At 41.6% G+C, this 13449-nt stretch overlaps 1 protein-coding gene across 1 annotated transcript; it reads left to right on the top strand.

Annotated features, from left to right (window-relative positions):
* The first annotated feature begins 11 nt into the window (after positions 1-11).
* On the top strand, positions 12-12420 carry LOC5518599 (DDB1- and CUL4-associated factor 11). Its single transcript, XM_048720825.1, has 20 exons — positions 12-361; positions 3591-3754; positions 5042-5070; positions 5178-5258; positions 5433-5506; positions 5972-6072; positions 6256-6358; positions 6554-6597; positions 6801-6855; positions 7107-7175; positions 7313-7370; positions 8014-8106; positions 8459-8551; positions 9055-9144; positions 9236-9299; positions 9551-9663; positions 10020-10059; positions 10273-10319; positions 10708-10767; positions 11210-12420. The coding sequence occupies exons 1-20, from the start codon at positions 240-242 to the stop codon at positions 11375-11377; spliced, it is 1668 nt and encodes a 555-aa protein (XP_048576782.1). The 5' UTR covers positions 12-239; the 3' UTR covers positions 11378-12420.
* Positions 12421-13449: the final 1029 nt, after the last annotated feature.

The following is a 13449-nucleotide window of genomic DNA, read 5'->3' as shown; positions in this document are numbered from 1 at the left end:
AAGGAATGAATCTCTGATAAATGTAGTTTTTAATAGGCTATGTTGGAATTTTATCCAATTTTAAGGGTTTTTTTACCTCACTTAGTCTCGGAACAACGGCTATCTTAAATAGAATGATAACATAGGATTACGTTTTGAGTTTATTTTTAAGTAGTATTTGTTTCTAGGTTCGTTTATGGTCGTTGTTATTGTTGAATGTTTTGTGGTGACCTGTCGTTCGATAGAAGTTTGTTGTGCTGATGGGAAGCAGGAATACTCGATCATCTCAGGAAAACACGATAGAAACAAGTAGTAATCAGATGGATCATTCGTCGGACGAGGAGCCAGACCTGGCCAGGGTGCTCTCCCACCTTCTAAGAACGTAAGCATTTACTTTGTTCACTCACTCTGATCTTTTGGATCTAGCTGTTATTTGAAACCGGTTGTTTTGTTTATGTTATGTAATCAAAACCAAATAATTCTAATATCATACAAGCCGTGGTGGCGTTGACAAAACCCGGATAGGATCGGAACGGATTGGAATATGGAGATGACAGAATGTTTCGCAATGGTTCTGTAGATATTATTCTTCTCAATGACACGGTAAGGGATCGATCGAGGTCCAAACAACGGTAGATCTTACACCTCTTGCCTGTGGCACAGGCTTACCAACCTCACAGTCAGTCTCCAGTCAATCCCAGTAACTAGCTCTAATATTTTCACGATTGATCACCTCCTGTAATTGTCCTATGATTGTCTTATATCCTAGAATAAAGGTCACTATAAAATCTCATTGCTTTGTGATGTGTATTTATTCAGAATAACTGGTATTTCTAACGTTTGAGCAGTTCAGGGTTCCGCGCTACTATATACTTATAAAAAGAAGTAAAGGCAGGCAGGCTGTGGAGACATGCGATCAGATCAAGCGGCCAGAATTTGGAGTACGAAAATCTCGAAAATCAACCACCACCAGTGGGGTAGAACATAAATATCTCCATGTCCCCAGCGATTTTCGGCCTCCCAAACAAAATCTTTCTACCAGAAAAGGCTATGTTTTTACACATATTGGCAACCCAGAGACGATAGAGGAATCCGTGGATGCAACATTCGAATTGTCACCAGATGCATGCTGTTGGTAAAGGGACGCGCTGATTGGTAAATTCAAGCCACGCTGTCAAATTGAATTCTATTTGGTCGAGCTACACTACATAAGCACGACTTGGTTTCGAACTCCGCCATTTTACTAATTCAACTGTGCCAGACATAAGAAAATTGAGTTCGACACAACATTGGTACAACATTTGGAACAGGCCTAGCAAAACGGGCCTTGCAAAAAAGTGTCCAAGTTGACATTGTTGAATTAAGGGCATCTAATTCCTTGCATTATGAAGTGCAATAACACCTCTAAATACAAATAAAGTGTTCCCGATTTTGGTGCAGAAATGTGTTGCTGTTTTCATGTGGAGCACAACGTTAGGGTTTTCATCACGATGCGTCAAGTATTCCGCGAGAGATCAGCATTTTAAAACCTGATTTTTAGAAAAATCCAAAAAGGTGTTGGGTATCGCCCCCCCCCCCCTAAAAAAGTACTGTTTTGACCTTGATCGATCCTTTTCGTGTCATTGAGACGAAAAATCTCCACAGAAACATTGCTAAACTTTCTGCTATCTCCATATTCGGATCCGTTCCCATCTGATCTTATCCGGGTTTTGTCAACGCCGAAGCCGTGGTGATCTTTTTACTGTTATGACTTGGATGTAGTGCTCTATGTGTAAAGTGATGTGTAAAATGATGTTAAAAATGCTCACTTTGCATGATCCAGTAAATGATAACACCATTGCCTATACACTCAAGAAGAAGTCTTATTTTCAGTTGAGGCTGGGCCATTCTTATTTTTGGGACATTTTAAGGCTGAATATGTTCTTAACGATATTTTTTTTTAATTTTAGTGTATAAAAGAATATAATATCCAAATGAATTATTAGGAAGAGAATTACACTTAATGATCAATAGCAATAATAAGGTTGTCATTATGAGCACAACTTGATTCTGCATTTTATAAACCATTAGGATACCCTGGTTCCAGAGCCTCGAAAGTCTCTCTATTTAGTGGCCAGCGAGCTTGAGACAAGGCTCTGGCCTCTCGAAGCACTATTTTGGCTTATGCCTCACTTCCATGTTAATGTTTTGTGATAAGCATGTATCATTTTCAGCCGGTGCTTGCCTTAGATGTAAACATGAAAACCTGAGTTAAAAACAACAAAAATCATCTGAAAACCAATAGGAACATTATAACTGTAGAGTTAGTGACAAGAATATGCGCATAGAATGAGGTGTGAAACATTTTCTCGGGAGAAATTGCTCCAAGTAGGAGAAAATCGTGGATAAGCTCACAGTTATTCTTGGAACGAGTCTATCAAGGAGCTTAATGGGCAAATGGCCAGTACAATTGCTTGCATGAGATAAATGAATGGAAAATCAGCGATTTCCTGTAGTAGCCAGTCGGCAGCACAGATAAGACATCTTGCCACTTGATGAACTTGTGAATAGACTCCTCTTGAACAGACTTTACATTTTCAATACTGGCAAATCTTGTAACTAATAAGGCCGCAAAGCACTATGAAAATTGATCTAAATAATCTATCACTCCACTGCTTTATTCGCTTCGATGTTGCTTCGATTTTGCAAACAACCGGTTTTGACCTTTTGAACTTGAAGTGCAAATACAATAGAAAACCGTCAGAATTTCTTGGTTTCCATGACCACACCTTAATTGGCCAATCAGCAACCAAGTTCAGATTCTGAACCTAACAGAAGTTGAAATAGCGCTTCCACAGGCCAAAGCCTTGTCTCAAGCTCGCTGGCCACTAAATAGAGAGACGTATGAGACTTGGTACCAGGGTAGCATCAGGACTAAAAAAAATCCTGCCATTTGAGCCTCGGCATGTTCTTTGCATTCTTATAAAAAAAAGGTTCTTATAAAGTAAAAAGAGTGTATCTGCATAACAAAGATAGTACAAGTGCATTAAATACTGTAAGAGTTGCCCATGTTATTCAAAAAAATTAGAAAATGTTTCTCACCTTATAGATACTGCGTTTAAATTTCAGTTAGCATAATCCTAATACAATTGCAATTACCAGAGATATCCATGCCCTAAGAGGGATTGTATAGACAGTTTTGCCACCTTTTATGGTTGCCATTGTGTCTTTTTAGCATGTGAATCAAGCGTTTCTGTGCAGTTTCAGCAGAGAAAGACCGAATATTGAAATTTTAAAAGTTTTGGACTGGTAGAAATAGGGCCAAAGAATGGAGGAGAGTAAGGAGAAGGTTTTCTTCCTTCCCCTCCACCGCCCACACCCCCTTTTCCATATTTTGCTTGCCACATTCTCCTCAGCAAAAAACGTAGAAATTCTCAATCTTTGGTCTTTCTCTGCTGAAACTCCACAGAAACACTTGCTCCACAAGCTCTGTCTTCTTTTATTAACAGAAGTTATCTTTACTCCCATTAACTGCCTCCAGGTCAGAAAAGCAAAGAGCACAAAACCATAATGATCAGTATTAAATAAGACTCTCTGTATCTGTAACTTTTAACCATGATATGTATTTCCAGGGGCCAAGTCCAGCTGATCCGGACTAATTCAGGAGATGGGGGGCGCATCCATATTGTCCATGGATTCCAAGATAGTGATGTAGATGATAGCGATGATGATGATGATGATGGGCTATTGTGGCATACAGATTTGCTCAGTTCTAGACAAAGACAACCACCCCCTGGTGAGTACAGCAAAGTCAAAAGCACAGGGCCTTTCACTGTGTGCTTCATGGTTGATTCTCATTAAAAGAGGCATTTTAAAAGATCACTTAGATGTTTTTTTGTCAGTATGTAAGCAATGTAAAGTAGTATACACATCTTTAGCATCTTATATTTTTGTAGGGGCTATTAAAGTACCTGGTGTCTTAAACAGCAGCGACTTTGCATTTTGAAAAAAGCTTACACCTCTTTCTATTAAACCTGTGATCTCTGACACACCTCCTCCTCTTCAAGGCTAATAGAGTTTTGATGATCACCCTATTAAACCTGTGATCTCTAACACACCTCCTCCTCTTCAAGGCTAATAGAGTCTTGATGATCACCCTATCAAACCTGTGATCTCTAACACACCTTCTCCTCTTCAAGGCTAATAGAGTTTTGATGATCACCATATTAAACCTGTGATCTCTAACACACCTCCTCCTCTTCAAGGCTAATAGAGTTTTGATGATCACCCTATTAAACCTGTGATCTCTCACACACCTCCTCTTCAAGGCTAATAAAGTTTTGATGATCACCCTATTAAACCTGTGATCTCTCACCTCCTCCTCTTCTTCAAGGCTAATAGAGTTTTGATGATCACCCTATTAAACCTGTTATCTCTCACCTCCTCCTCTTTTTCAAGGCTAATAGAGTTTTGATGATCACCCCTATTAAACCTGTGATCTCTCACAAACCTACTCTTCAAGGCTGATAGAGTTTTGATGATCACCTTATTAAACCTGTGATCTCTCACCTCCTCCTCTTCTTCAAGGCTAATAGAGTTTTGATGATCACCCTATTAAACCTGTGATCTCTCACCTCCTCCTCTTTTTCAAGGCTAATAGAGTTTTGATGATCACCCCTATTAAACCTGTGATCTCTCACACACCTCCTCTTCAACGCTAATAGAGTTTTGATGATCACCCTATTAAACCTGTGATCTCTCACCTCCTCCTCTTCTTCAAGGCTAATAGAGTTTTGATGATCACCCTATTAAACCTGTGATCTCTCACCTCCTCCTCTTTTTCAAGGCTAATAGAGTTTTGATGATCACCCCTATTAAACCTGTGATCTCTCACACACCTCCTCTTCAACGCTAATAGAGTTTTCTTGATGATCACCATATTAAACCTGTGATCTCTCACCTCCTCCTCCACTTCAAGGCTAAAAGAGTTTTGATGATCACCAAGTACCTCTTAGAATATTTTTGAATAATAAAAGTATATCTACAGTAAATACTGTTACAAAATATATTTTTATTGTTACAGAAGTGACTCCAGACACTAGCAAGCTGAAGGTAAGAATGTGCAAATGTTTCTTGGCTAACCGGTATAGCTTTCTAAAACTTTTAAGGGCAAAACTTAGTAAGTATTTTCTAATTTTCCTTAAATCTGTTTTCTCCAGGAAAGCCATATTATGCAGCAAATACATCTGTCAAGTGGGGAGTCTCTGAAAAAGACAAATGTTGCTTCAAAACTGAAAATGGTGACTGAATGTGTGACACTTTTGTTTAATCTTGCTCCATGTTTTATCTGGGACTTTGTTTTGTTTGAGTGGAAAAGTGTGACACAGTTGCTTTGAACCGGAGCATTAAGAAAATATATATATATCCTTTTTTATGCTTAGCAGCTGATTCCATCTCATCCTCTTGTTTTTTAGAGAGAAACTGGTATCAGGCATATCAGGCAACAGCCAAATTTTTCACCAGGAGATTGTGCTATGGTCAGTTCAGAGTAAGTCTGTGAACATGAAATTACCATTCATAGAACACAGAGCAAGGCAGAGCAGCAGAGTTGATATTTTGGGTTGTATACAGAAGAAGGGGGCCCATAACTTTGCTCCTGCCTTCTTAAAAATCTCTCAGTTTGAGAATTTGTTATGGCTGAAAAGTTGAACCAATTCTTTAGACCAATTTTTTAGATCAACTACTGCATTGTAAGTGTGCACAAGGGCGCACAGGGTGCATGCGCACCTCCCTTTGGCGGCCATAAAGCTGGTCATTTCTTATAAAGGAACCCTCAATTACTATACTTTTTCCATAAGGCCCCCATCCCCCCCCCCCCCCCCCACCCCCTTCTGCCAATCCTGGGTACACGACTGTCCTGCATTGTGCTTTTGTCTGCTCTTAGGGTACTCTTGAATGATAGTGATGAGCCCAGCCTTTATTAGGTACTGATCAGATGTACATCACATTGTAGGTATTTGCCCAATACAATGACAGTCAAAGCCAAGTACAGGCAAAAGGCATTTTGTGGCACTTATTCTAGAGACGGGACAGTGTTTCTCTCTGCCTGTCAAGGTATCTATGTTATGTTGAGAGTAGTCTAAAAATTATATTATTCATCTGAATTTATCACATTAAAAGTTAATAGTAAGTGTGTTTTATTACACAAAAGTAGATCTTTATCCATCAGTCCGATATGATGATTGTTGATGCTGCAGTGTACTACAGAAAACCAATATTTTTTTGTGCTGTGGACAGATGAAGTCATACGACTGTATGATACTACTAAGGGCCAGTTCAAGAAGTTTCACAGCATTCAAGCAAGGGATATTGGTTGGAGTATTATAGACACTGCTTTCAGGTAAGGAACAATATGCCTGCGCCTGATCTTGGGTTTCAACTTTCTGTCAGGTTGTGGTTGTTGGCTGCTTAGCAGCTGCCCTAAGTGTCACTTTTCCCGCTAGGAGACAGAATACACCCATCTCTCAGTATCTGTCTGTTGGCTGTTTAACTTTATTCACCCATTAATAACTTAAAGTCTATTTGGTAATTGCAGCCCTGATCAGCAGTATTTCATCTATTCAAGTTGGTCTGATTATGGTTAGTTACCTTTTGCACAACTCTGTGAAAGTTGTTTTAATGATGTTTAATGATTATGAAAAACAGCAAAAATAAATATTTTTAAACCAGGTTTTTCAAGCAAGCAGGAGGCAGTGTGTGCAATTTTAGGAGCAATTAAAAAAAAAAACATGAAATCATGAAATGCCAGTGGCAAAAGAGTCTGAGTTTTTTTTTTTTTTTAGTTCATCTTTGTAACATCTATGGGGACTACAACACACATGTGGCCCTGGATCTCAGGTAAACTAATTCTGCAAAACCACTCACTAATTGCAAGCTGTGACCCATTGTTCAAATTGAAAAACCTTGGGATTTATGCAATTAGCAAAATACAATAGCACCATAAATTTAATGTCATCCTCAGCCTCCAGACGTCCCAGACAAACCTAAATGACAATGGGTCGGCCACAGCCCCACCCGTATCCCTCATCCACTGGGGTTAAACTCACTGTCTTTTAAATGCATTATACATAATTCTGTTGTTATTACAGGCCCGAGGTGTCACGGTTCTGTGCCTTTTCCATCACATTTTCACATGATAACACAGAAATACTTGCAGGGTATGTAGTCAAAGTCATGCTGCTCTCTCGCATTTCGTCTCTTGTCCCTTCAATCTTTAACATCATGTTTAAGGCGTGTGTTTGTGAGCCTTGTTGTCCTCTTAAGTGTGCTTATTTTCATATTTTCTCTTGTTTAGCGGGAATGATGCATGTTTGTACATCTATGACAGAGGGTCTGAACAGCGAACTTTAAGGGTTAGTGGGTTTAATAACAGTAAGATAGATAGGCATTATAGGCGAATAGGGCTAGGGACTATTCAGAGTCTGGCACGCCATCATATGTAAAATAGCTGTGAAATTGCTTCAAAATAATCATTTGATCATTGTCTTGAATTTCACATGATTTTTACACCATTTACAATGTAAAAAAATGATGAAAGAATATGACCTTTTCACACCATTGCTAGCTAAAATAGACCCGGATTGAATGTGTAATTTGATAGACCCAAAAGTGTTAAATGCAATGTAAAATAGACTAGGAAGATGTGAATTCTGCTCTTGATACAAGGGTTGATGAGTCAATGTCGTGTAAAACTTAAACCTAAAGGGTCAATGTTCACATATAGTCAGTTACAATTTCGCACGGAATCCTGTTTGAAAGTGCACTAGTTTTCATATAGTCGAGAGTGCTGTGAAGGCTGGTTAGTGGAAGATGAGTGGATAAATGGTATGAAGTTCTGTCAGTTCTGAGGCCAGTTGCATGCATGTTTCTGATAATACACCATCAGCCCATAACTTTGTATTGTTGTCCATGTGACATTACATGTTCACATGGTAACTTGTAATCATTCTCGTCGTTGTATTGGCACGTCCTCACTTGTATTTTTTTTTTCACCAGATTGAAGGTCATGAGGACGATCTAGGGTCTGTACGATTCGCTGATCCTGGATCACAGATATTCTACAGTGCAGGAGACGATGGCTTATGCAAGGTTTGTCATTAGACATAGATTGCAATAACACACGCTACCATGGCCTACAGCACAGTATAGGAAAATTAACCAGTAAGGATGCTAGAAACTGACATGAACTTCAACAGCCAATCAGCGAGCATGGCAAGGCTTTAAAAGTGCTTCGTTTCTCTTCAGCATCATGCTCGAAGATCCAGCGTACTTTGCAAACGCCCCAAAAGGTCACCCCCGCGTTAGTGCCGAAAAGAAAATGCCGCTTGATCCAAGAGCATGCTTCAGCATACAATGGAAACCTGACTTACCACCATAACCTCTACTGTAGGCAGTTTCCCCCATCGATTTTAAGTAATGCCATGTGATTTATGTGTTTCAGGTATGGGATCGGCGAACTCTCAACGAGACCAACCCTTGCCCTGTTGGGGTCCTGTCCGGTCATGCAGACGGCATCACATGCATAGCCTCAAAGGTTTGTTAAGTTCATCCATTGTGCCTTTTTTACTGCTTAAAAATATGTTCAGTCAAATAGACGTAAGTTGTAAATAGGGTTGAAATAGGGAGTGTCCCTGTTTCAGGCTTTTACTAGTTTTGCTCCGTTTCCATTTCACTAGAAGGGGGGGTTGGTATCAAAGAAATAAAAGTTCGCCATATTATACAAGGGAGTTCGCGATTTTATTTATTTATTTATTCGGCTTTACTTCTTGAACTGAACGTGCCAGTGGTACAAAAACAAAAATGTTCTTGGGATAGTAGTTCCTCCAACGAAGCACTAATTCTCGAAACGTCAACGTAGTCACATAGTTACAGGTGTTGTGCAACGTACCACATAGCACTTTAAACCCGTGTAAATTTATTTCTGTCTCCACCTACATAGACACATAGATACCTGGTTTTTCTACAGCTTGTCTTAAGTCTTTTTTGTTTCTTTCTAGTCATACTGGTACCACTTACCGACTATGATTTCTGTCCTAGGGTGATGGCCGGCACCTTATCACAAACTCCAAGGATCAAACCATCAAGCTCTGGGACATCAGGAAGTTTTCGGACAACGACGGGATAGTGGTAAAGTGCTTCTTTACTATTTAGCATGGGTAGCAAGTAGATAGGAAAGGTGGGCGTGGCCACCGATGTCTTACCCAGTCTCTGTTTCTAGGCAACAAAGCGAGCTGTTGCCAGTCAACGATGGGACTACAGATGGCAGAAAGCACCCAGGAAAAGCGAGTGAACTTTCCTCTTATTCCCTGACTCTTAAAGCCCCATACACACATCACCATAGAGAAGGGCTCGTGAAAATGCATAATATTTGTTTCTCCCACCCCACTTTACCCGTTTGCCTTAAAAGAGGACCCGTGTTGCTTGCGTGACCACCCATATTTAATCCCTGAGTATTGCGTGATCATCCCGCTTTGTGACCATCCTCTACCGGAACCTAGCCGTGATTGCTGCGTGTCGACTTTTATTCTCTCAGGTCTAAAGCCCAGAACTCTTGCTGGGGACGTGTCATTGATGACGTACCGAGGTCATAGTGTCCTCAACACTCTCATTCGCTGCTACTTCTCTCCAGATCACACTACCGGCCAGGTAATGCAACACGGCATCACGTTATAATGTTACACAATCTTATGTAGCCTTGTGACACGTTACTGAATACTGTTTCGATAAAAACTCATTTTCTATTGTCTTGGCACTACATTTTTTATCTACTTGCAAAAGGGAAATGGAAATTTTCACATGGAAAGATGGGTTATCGTTATATTTACAAGCGAATTGATAAACCACACCAAACCCTATTGTGGATCACTAGAATATGCCTCAGCCATCTCTTTAAGTTTGCTTATCTCCCGTTCTAACCAAATTGATACCCGTAAGCACCTGCTTTTAATGTTTTCTAGACGTATTCTAACTGAATTATTATACTTTTCTTTCCCCATTTTCAGAGATATATCTACACAGGTTGCTCTACCGGTAGTGTTGTCAGTAAGTAACAGTTCTTTAGTTTCTGTTCGCAAAAGATTGTCGTATCATCTTGAGATTAGATATCACTGGAAAAAATCTGCTGATTGTCATAGTATGTACAAAAGGTGTAAAAACGATTTTCCATACTATGTAAATTAATTTACAAGGTTTTTACAAATTGTATATTCTACACAGGTATTATTGATATTGTACACGTGTTCTTCCCTTCTTTAGTTTATGACATCCTGACAGGAGAGGTCAAAGCGCGACTCACCGGTCATATATCCTTTACGCAAAGTCAACCCTGCAATATATCGTGAATTTATGATCAAATGGAATAGTTTGGCAACGAACAACAAATGGGGAAAAGTCTCTCTCCCGTGGCGGGCGGGGGGGGGGGGGGGGGGGGAGGGCAAGGGGTCCGGAACCCACCCTGCCCATGAACGAAATACTTCCACTCCGGTGAACACCTTGGTAGGTAAATAAGAGTTTAATTTCGTGCGTGCATTTCGATAGAAAAACGTTCTAGATGGACCTAGTGACCTATCACCAGCTAGCAATGCTGAATTGGCTTTAATTTATCAATGGCAAGTAGAGTGTTCTCTGTTTTAGCATGTTAGCCTATGTCTTCGAAAAATCTAAAGGAAATTTTCCTTGACGAGTTCTTACAATTCCTGCGTGAGAGATGTGTCATGGCATCCTTATGAGAACAAAATCGTCAGCTCTTCTGTGAGTATCAATCAAGAAACGTTGCCTCTTAGATTATCACCTTCATTGCCCAAAACATCGCTATCACCCTCGGCGTCATCAATCATCATCATTATCGCCATCACCATCATTATAATAATCATCACTACAGCTGTAGCAGTCCTCGGGTACTTGGGATGGGAGGGACGGGGGGGCAGTCACACACATACTGCACATTTTGACAATATTCGGGGGGGCTTGGAACGTGCCCCCAGTGCGCTACTCCCTGATCACACTCATCCCCATCATCATAATCCCCATTATTATCAGCATTTCATCGTAACCCTGACCGTTGTTTGTTTTATCATCACCAGCTTGTCCTTATCCTATTGACGGCGATTGTTTGGGATATGATTCCAACATGGTAAAACGTCGCCACCACTATATCACTACCGACACTAACATTCATGTTTATTGGTCACAGTGGGACGGTATGGTCGGCCTGTGGCAGTACGAATGCAGTGATGATCCCGTAGACATCGAACTGCCGCCGGACTCTCCTGAGACACCGCCGAACCTCCCTCAGCCCCCGAAGAGACGGTCCCGACGGCTTCAAGTGGTAAGACGATCCGCGGGCAATGACAGTCAGTAACTATTCGACTTAAATCTCAAACGCCCCGAGCTCTCAGGAAACACCGCCGAACTTCCCTCAGCCCCCGAAGAGACGGTCGCGACGGCTTCAAGTGGCAAGACGATCCGCGGGCAATGACGGTCAATAACTAATCGACAGGCCCGTAGCCAGGGAGGGGGGGGGGGTGGGGTTCGGGGGGTTCAGACGGAGAAACGTTCTGTAGAAACAAACGCCCCCCCCCCCCCTCGCCGAAAATCCTGGATACGGGCCTGAAACTGAATCCTAAACGCCCCGAGCTGTCCCGAAACACCGCCGTACATTCCAGTGCTTTAAACATCGTCAGGAGTACCCTGGTAAAATCGGTAACGTCCTGTGCCCGGAAACGATTGCTTAGCAAAATTTGGGGTAGGGAAAAGAGGATACTGCTTATACACAAATACGAAGGGGTTATAACCCCCCTTACGTCTGTATATAAGCATTAGGAGTTTTTAACTTTCATATTCTATTAGTAGGTGATTTGTATTTTATTTTTTACGGTGTGATGGTCTTGTGAGTTAGATTGGTTCAAATTTGTCAATTGTAGAAAAGGAAGTCGTTATGTTTTAGCTAACCATTAGGTCCTATGGTTTGGGGGGGGGGGGGGGGGGCAAAGATAATATGGACATTTTGAATATTGTCTTGTTGGAAAACTCATGCCGTCAAACCTCTTGCCATTCAGAAATTACCTGAGCTGAGCAGTGGCGGATCCAGGATTTCAAAATGGGGGGTGGATAATGGTCGGATAGACGGCATATAACTGATCCAGTGGTTCTGGGTAGGTCACTTCATAGATCTTACGATACTTCACGCTGAATTGGATTTTTCGCGTCAGCAAAGTCAAGCAGGCGGACTGTACCTTACGTCCCTCAGGCATTTATGTTTTTCGAACAGTGACTTTTCAGTTTTTTTACTCAAAAAGTGGGGTGGGTATCCACCCAGTCTACCTCCCCTGTATCCGCCCCTGCTGAATGGCTTGTTGGTACTGACTGTAAATATGGCAAAATAAAAGATTTCGAATGAGCCAATCAACGTCCTATGATGTGCTATTGCTAGAGTAGAAAGTAGACGTCACGCCCTCTCACCAGCGCCCCAGAAGGCCTCCATTGCAGGCCCGTACCCAGGGGGGTGCAGCACCCACCCCCTCCCCCCCACCCACACACACACACACAACGGCCGAAGGTCCTATTCCTTACGGCTATCAATAGAAGTGCTATTTTTAGACAAAACTATAAAGCATAAGCTAGATCACTCTGGTATGTAGTCAAATCCGATAATAAACGTCCTGTGGAGATAGTGGAGATACTGCAAAGGCATAAAAAAAAGTCATATTTGTTTGCGGGTGGCCAGATTTTTATAAGAAAACTCCCTCCCCCCCCCCCCCCCCAAGAAAATCCTGGGTACGGGCCTGTCATATGTTTCAAAATTAGAACGCGCAGTCGTGGATACGGTGAGGGTGGGGGTAGGGTCCATGATTCCCATGTGGCACACCCTCTCAACGAAATTTTAAATGTTGAATGCCCTCCTTCGTCTCCCTGAGAAGATGATCCGGCCCTCCTATAAACAATCGGGTTGATTGACGATGTCAAATTGTATCCAATTGGTAACAATATAAGTGTGGACTTTAGAAGCACACTAGCATACACACATTGGCACCAGTCGGGCCAAGACGGGACGCTAGCACAGTCTATTACCCGTGCAGTTTGGCAGCCATGGACAGCTGTTTCGTCCTTATTAGGACTCGTCAGCATGGCATAGTCGGTTTGCCTCAGTTAAACTTCAACGGCAAAAAAACTGCAGGGCGACTTCGACCCGAACGAAGTGCTTTAAACCACAGCTCAGACCCATGTGGGACTGACGAGTCCTAATAAGGACGAAACAGCTGTCCATGGTTGCCGAACTGCACGGGTAATAGACTGTGCTAGCGTCCCGTCTTGGCCCGACTGGTGCCAATATGTGTATATTAGTGTGCTTCTAAAGTCAACAATATAAGGATAGGCTTTCTGGCGTTACGTGACTGACCCGTAAAAGGGTCGTCAAAATTTCGCGATTTTGAG

The sequence above is a fragment of the Nematostella vectensis genome, chromosome 13, assembly GCF_932526225.1.
Source record: "Nematostella vectensis chromosome 13, jaNemVect1.1, whole genome shotgun sequence".
Taxonomy (NCBI): Eukaryota; Metazoa; Cnidaria; class Anthozoa; order Actiniaria; family Edwardsiidae; genus Nematostella; species Nematostella vectensis.
Note: the sequence above shows the minus strand (reverse complement) of the source record. Positions and strands in the feature narration are given on the sequence as shown.

Coding starts and splice junctions, on each gene's coding strand:
- LOC5518599 (XM_048720825.1), top strand. CDS start 240: ATGGGAAGCAGGAATACTCGATCATCTCAGGAAAACACGATAGAAACA. Junction 7,371..8,013: donor CTGAACAGCGAACTTTAAGG/GTTAGTGGGTTT, acceptor TTTTTTCACCAG/ATTGAAGGTCATGAGGACGA. Junction 9,664..10,019: donor CAGATCACACTACCGGCCAG/GTAATGCAACAC, acceptor CCCCATTTTCAG/AGATATATCTACACAGGTTG.